The sequence below is a fragment of the Rhineura floridana genome, chromosome 3 (genome assembly GCF_030035675.1).
Source record: "Rhineura floridana isolate rRhiFlo1 chromosome 3, rRhiFlo1.hap2, whole genome shotgun sequence".
NCBI classification, from domain to species: domain Eukaryota; kingdom Metazoa; phylum Chordata; class Lepidosauria; order Squamata; family Rhineuridae; genus Rhineura; species Rhineura floridana.
Window position 1 is genome coordinate 110,583,576 of NC_084482.1, and position 6,262 is coordinate 110,589,837.

General features: G+C 41.5%; 1 protein-coding gene across 9 annotated transcripts in view; it reads right to left on the bottom strand.

Annotated features, from left to right (window-relative positions):
• Positions 1 to 971: 971 nt before the first annotated feature.
• FLT4 (fms related receptor tyrosine kinase 4) overlaps positions 972 to 6,262 on the bottom strand; it is a 145,721-nt gene continuing 140,430 nt past the window's right edge. For 8 of the 9 annotated variants that reach the window (XM_061617336.1, XM_061617341.1, XM_061617337.1 and 5 more), the window contains one exon: positions 972 to 3,103. In XM_061617336.1, coding sequence (XP_061473320.1) covers positions 2,896 to 3,103 — 208 coding nt within the window. In that variant the 3' untranslated portion in view covers positions 972 to 2,895. The remainder of the gene's footprint in view (positions 3,104 to 6,262) is intronic. The other variant, XM_061617339.1, reaches the window with a different exon arrangement.

The window sequence follows — 6,262 nt, forward strand, 5'->3', positions numbered from 1 at the left end:
TTAAGACTAAGGGCACTCCCTGACTGTTGCTATTTTCAGGTGGGATTCAATCACATACTGGCAAATTCAGGTTGCCCAATTGTAGTTAATTGGAAGGTCTTGTTCAACAAACCTACTTTCCCCCCAAATCGGACTTTCTGCAATGGAAGAGTGCCAGGAAAACAAACTGGAAAATAAAGGATAACACTTGCTGTGACACAAAGTCATCTAACTTCCCTGCAAACAAATAAGGATGAATGCTAATTAAATAATCAACCTTGTCTAATCTCCCTGCAAACAAAGCAGAATGAATGCTCAATAAACAGGTTATCTGGAAGTCTACTGAGGCACCTGCAACCTGATCCTTCAGCCTTCCTGGAGTGCTATAATCTGGTGGTGGATAACAATGTGTATGTTACAAAGGCTGTGAAGGTGGACTGCAGCAGATAAAAGACTTCCAATTATCGTGGTATCCATGCCATTGGATCAAAGCCTTTTCTGTCAAGACTGTGTGTTGATAGTCGTGCCCCGATCTCCCCACATAAAACAAATTCATGCACAGGCGTCTTCCTAGCAAAGACCTTATCTTTATCTTGGAAGACAATCTTACTCGGCCACGATCTTACTCGGCCACGAGTGATCACCAATGAAACAGCTTGTATGTGTATCTACATTGTTCAGGGCAAGGCTCTGAGCAATGGACTCTGTTTGCATCTGTGTGGTGACAGAGTGAGATGCCCATTTGAAACTGGTCGTTTGTGAAGTTCTCACAGCTACTCAGGACAATGTAACTCCACTAACAGAAATGAGGAAGGAAATCTTCCATGTAGGATTGTGTTTTCCATTTGTACATTGTTTATATGCCACTTTGGCCCCTCCTTTTTAACAGTAAATGATAACTTCATCCCCTCCACACTTTCTGCTAATAACTAAACCACAACTGTAAACTTGTGTAGGCAAGAAATGTAATCAAAAAGGGACAAGACATTGGGTGCACTCACAAAAGGTACAAATCAATTTGGAAAATGCATGGACAATGTCAGGTACAAATGTGTAAATACATAAAGCCCTCTTATGAAGGAAAAATATATATAATCTGAAAAAAATATGCCCAGTATGAAAACAATAAAATAAGCCAAACCCAAACCATCAGTTCTATAAACAGAAGCCTGGCCTGCAAGCAGAAATCCTTTGATATGGAGATACAATTGAGAGGGGGAGCTTCTGACACCAAGGTGTCTACAGGATTCCAAAGGGAAGTTCCCAAGCTGGTCAAAAGCCATTTTATAAAGCTTTCACATAAATTTTTGTATAGCAGCGTCCTTCAGAATTGTAGCTGGGAGGGAAAGGCTGGTCAAGTATGTCAGGGAACAATAACGCAAACAAGATCAGATTGACTTTATATTCACCCTCCATTTATGTAAAAAACAAAAACAAAAGCTCATTGATGCAATGGTTTACAGTTAGAAACAGAAAAACTGATTGTACTAAAGACTGTGTCTGGGGTAGAAGGTAAGTGTGTGTGTATGAGTTTCGTAATATCCTTAAATCCCAGAATCGGAATAAATCATGCAAATTAAATAAATTTGCATAAATTAACTTTGGATTATTTATTCTGACATACGATATCTTGAGAAGAGCAAGTAAGTGTGTAGGGGACAGGGAGGCAGAGACTGAAGGCTGTAGGGAAGAATAAGTAGAAGGAGAGAGCTCTGAACACCAAGTAAGAATTTCATTAGATTCTTTCTGAAAGCTGTTATACATTCTTCTCTGTTATTATAAGGGCAAGAAATATATTTCTTTGTCTAAGTATAATAATTTTGCATTCAACTCTATGATTCGCAGTGGGGTCACAGGGGACACTAGATTTTTTATATGGATGGTTGTCAATAAAGAAACAGAAACTGGAAGGGTACTGTTTTATGGAGAAACTGTGTCAAAGCCATAGCTATGTCAGCTATGACAGTTTGCTTGAATGGCATGCAGTAAATACAGACCATCCTTGCTGATTGTACTAAAGGGGGGAAAAAGATGAATCTAGGCACATAAATGGGTTCCGTGTTTGTGAATCCTCACCTTTAGACATGCTTCTCAGTACTTCTGTACTTCTCTACGTGTCAGTAGAGAAGAAGAAAATGAATTTCCAGCTTGAACCAGTTACCACCAGATTCTCCAATACACAGAGGTAAAGTAGTTCTCTTTTGCATTAGAGCAGACAATGTCAGCATAGATGGGGGAACTGTGATGGAATAAAATCTACAATAGGCTGGAGCTATCTTAGTGTCTAACATAAACAAAATATGTAACACCATACAAGAATTGAGTATGTAATATATAATTGTGTATTGATGTGCCTATAGGGAATGTCTATATCCAGTGAAGCTGGACTATCCAAGTATGGATACTCTTCCATTGCCCAAATTCATTCATTTGGTTCTTTTATCCTCTCCTGATAGCTGAGTTGAAACAAGAGCAGAAACCAACAAAGCTGCATATCAGGAAGAAACTCAGCTAAGACACATCTATTTTTATCTGACCTGAAATAGAGCTTATTATGGCAAACTATCTGAATGGAGGCTGAATACTGAGTGGTGGCTGCAGCTCTCAACACGACATCCATCTGGTGGCAGAACAGTTCTGTTTCACCCAGAGGACTGCATCCAAGATCTAAATGAGGGTGGTAGGGGTTGGGAGAATACAGCACCAGATCAAGGAAATGTGCTAGTGCCAAATGCAATGATTGTATCCCACGTTGATCTGCTTGGCCCCTGTCTTCACATCCAAGGAGTTCTCCATCTGTTCCACAGGGGTTCCCCGATGTGGCTTCTTCAGGAGGAAGGGGAGGTGGGCTCCACCGTACAAGGGTACTGCTGCACAAAGGGTGAAGGGTGGTATCTCCACAATCTATTCTTCACTTCAGTATTGGTCTGAAAAGAATGAAGCATGAAGGAGGGAGGGACTGGCTCTCTCGGTGGGCGGAGTGCAGCTGCCTTCCTCTGACTGTTCTGACAGTTCCCCATATTCACTGTTGTAAAAAGTCTGGCCTCTGAGCTGGGATTGATATGATGGCCGACACCTACCCCTCAGGTCTGACCGATCCGCTATTGACTCTGCATTTCGACTGCTGGTGGTGGGAAAAAAGAGAAAGGTGGGAAGTCAGTTTTTCTGAGCAAGCAATGCTCCGATTAACTTTCTAAAATAACTTTATTTCAGTGCAAATAGGGACTGTAGCAGAGAACAAAGGGTTAAAATTCCCCCTCACCCCACAAGATGCTTGTGCCTGCTTTAAAAAAAAAAATCATACAATTGCTAATTGCATGGATGGTGTCTCATCTAATTTGAAATGAGCTCTTAGGATCTCCAGGCTCCTTAAGAACCTTCAGCTATAATCCTAATACTTCTTCTTGCTATTCCAGTTTAGAGCTACAAATCTAAGTTGGGTGATATGTGGGCACTAGAAGGCATTTTACCTAGCAACAAGGACCAGCACCAAGAAGCTGTGCCTATATTCACTTTAATGGGGTGCATGCGTGCATGTGAGAAAAACCACCTTCACTGTACAATTTCATTGGTCTATCAGTTTCAATTCACAGAGCAGTACCTTTTTAAATGTTTTCTGAGCTCTCTCAAAAATCTGTAAAGGTGTCCTTGGCACTATCCAGATGATGAGTCACCCAGGCTTTCTCCATAGAGCTGCATTTGTACTAAACATGCTTCTTCAAGGGCACATCTTGTCCTCATGTAATATGTGTTTGTTTGTATAGACAGTTTTACAATGGAAGGGGTTTTGACATTTTGCCACTGTTTTTACAAACAAGGGGGATGGCATTTTGTACCATAGGCAGGGACAGCATACATCCCTCAAATACATTATACATAACTTTTTGTTAAACAAACAAAAGTTTCATAAATGAAAGGAGGTGTAGGAGAAATTAAATTCCTACAGGGGGCACTGCTATGATAATTCACTAATCGGCAAAAAACCTTGTTGTTTAAGAACGTACCTATAGCCCACAGATATTTCTATCAAACTTTAAAAAGCAGGGAAATTGGGAAGCTATAGTGAATGCACCAGGGGAGCAGGAGACCTGAACTCCTCTCTGAGATATTGTACTGCCCTACAAAGTTGTCAAAATGCAAACACCATTTGGGTTGGTCTTTCACAGTCCAATCCACTTCCTGTGTAGCTTGGAAGAATTTGGTAACATGTTCCTCTGAGCATATGGTGAGTGGTGGCAACATCTGCAATCAGCCCAAATAGAAAGAAGACATGTGCTGTGCTGATTTTGTTTTAGCAGGGAGGAAGCAACATTATTAAGACAGTTGATATAGTTCAGATGGTCACTTTAAATATGTCTGATTTACTTTGCAATTTTAGTGAAGTTTCCTATAGGAAGTCATTTTCTTTTGTTTCTATTTCTGTGAATATGTGAAGTACAGCAACACTTTGCAAAATTTACACTAAAAAAACTCCAAATATAATTGTGGAATAATGGCACTGACTTCTGCAGAATAGTCTCCAGTGGACCTCAGGAGTGTCTCAATTTGCACAAGATAAAACAGTGGTAGGTGAAATATATTCTAGCAAAATTCTAGGTGTGCTCTGTGTTTTTAATTGACAGTGCCCACCTTGCCTTAAATGAAGTGGTTTAAACATAGCAGGCTTAAAACATGCATCCTCTTTTTTCCAACAGCTAGAGTCATGTGAAACTGACCACAGGGGATGGGTAGGGGAGGAGGAGGAAGAGGAGGAAGGAGGGAAGGAAGGAAAGACAGAGGGGAGGACTGGGATGGGAGCAGGCAGGAGGGGGAGAGGAGAAGAAGGACAGGCTTGATCATTTGCATGTTTATTGAGTTCAGCACAATTTACTTCCGTGCAATCATGCTTAAGATACGTAAAACTGACCGGAGGGAGGCAGGGCTGGAGTGGGAAGGGGAGGAGGAAGAAGGAAGAGGGGGAGGAGGAAGGGAGAGGAGAGGGGGAGGAGGAAGGGAGAGGAGAGGGGAAGGAGGGGGAAAGCAGGTCTGATTATTTGCATGCTTATTGAGTTCAATGGGATTTACTCCTATGCAATCATGGTTAGGATAGGAAAAACTGACCATGGGGGAGTAGGGGGAGGGGGAAGGAGTGTATTGGAGGGGGGCAAAGGAATGGGGAGAGGGCAGGTTTGATTATTTGCATGCTTATAGAATTCAATGGTATTTACTTCCATGCAATCATGCTTAAGATAGGTAAAACTGACCATGAGGAGGAGGAAGGGGAGGGGGAGGGAGGGGCAAAGGAAGAGGGAGGGAAGGGGCAAGAGGGAAGGAATAGGAGGGAGGAGAAGGGAAGGTGGGTTTGATCATTTGCATACTTTTTGAGTTCAGTGGAATTTATTTCTGTGCAATCATGTTTGAAAATGGAAATGGATTGCCTTCAAGTCAACTGGACTTATGGTGACCCTTTGAATAGGGTTTTCATGGTAAACAGTATTCAGAGGTGGTTTTACCATTGCCTTCCTCTGAGGCTGAGAGGCAGTGACTGGCCCAACGTCACCCAGTAGGCTTCATGGCTGTGTGAGGATCCAACACTGACCCGGGGGAGGGGAAGGGAAGGGAGGGGAGGAGGGGGGAGAGTAGGAGACTGGGTGGGTGGGCACTGGGCAGAGGGGAAGCCCCTTTCCTTTCCAAAAGGAAAACATTGTGAAAGTATCGTTGCTTTTCAGTGATGAAGAAAAAATGGATTTTTCTATAATTCATACATACATATATATAATAAAATTAAGCAAAAGGCCACAGGCCTTTGGATTACAAGAAAAGCAAATTCAGCTTCCAGTTCATAGCAGGTAGGCCTGAGTATATGTTTAATTTATGATTGATGATGCATTGTTAATGGGCAAGCATGCATGCTTAGCAGGGAAAAGCAATTTTCCGGGGAAGCGGGTTAAAATGGTAAAAATGAAGATTTTAGTTAAGATTATAGGAATTAATATATCTTTTTGTTTATATGAAAATATATTTTTAAGAAAATATATCCCGAGGATTAAAATATCCTAGAAGCTTGGGAATGAAAATCAGTTAACTAGCAAAGGGGTCACGTTCACCTGATTTGTGAGTGACTACCCTTAATGAGAATTCTGTTCCAAACAAAGGGCATGCAGTCCTTTTCTTTAATGCATTCTCCACTATGTGATCTTGGAAAAACGAGGGTTTTGATCTCACATGACTCTGTGTTTTATGGAGAAGTGGCTGGCTCAGATTTACCCTTTTTCCTTTTCTGTGTTCCCTAATCATTCTTTAT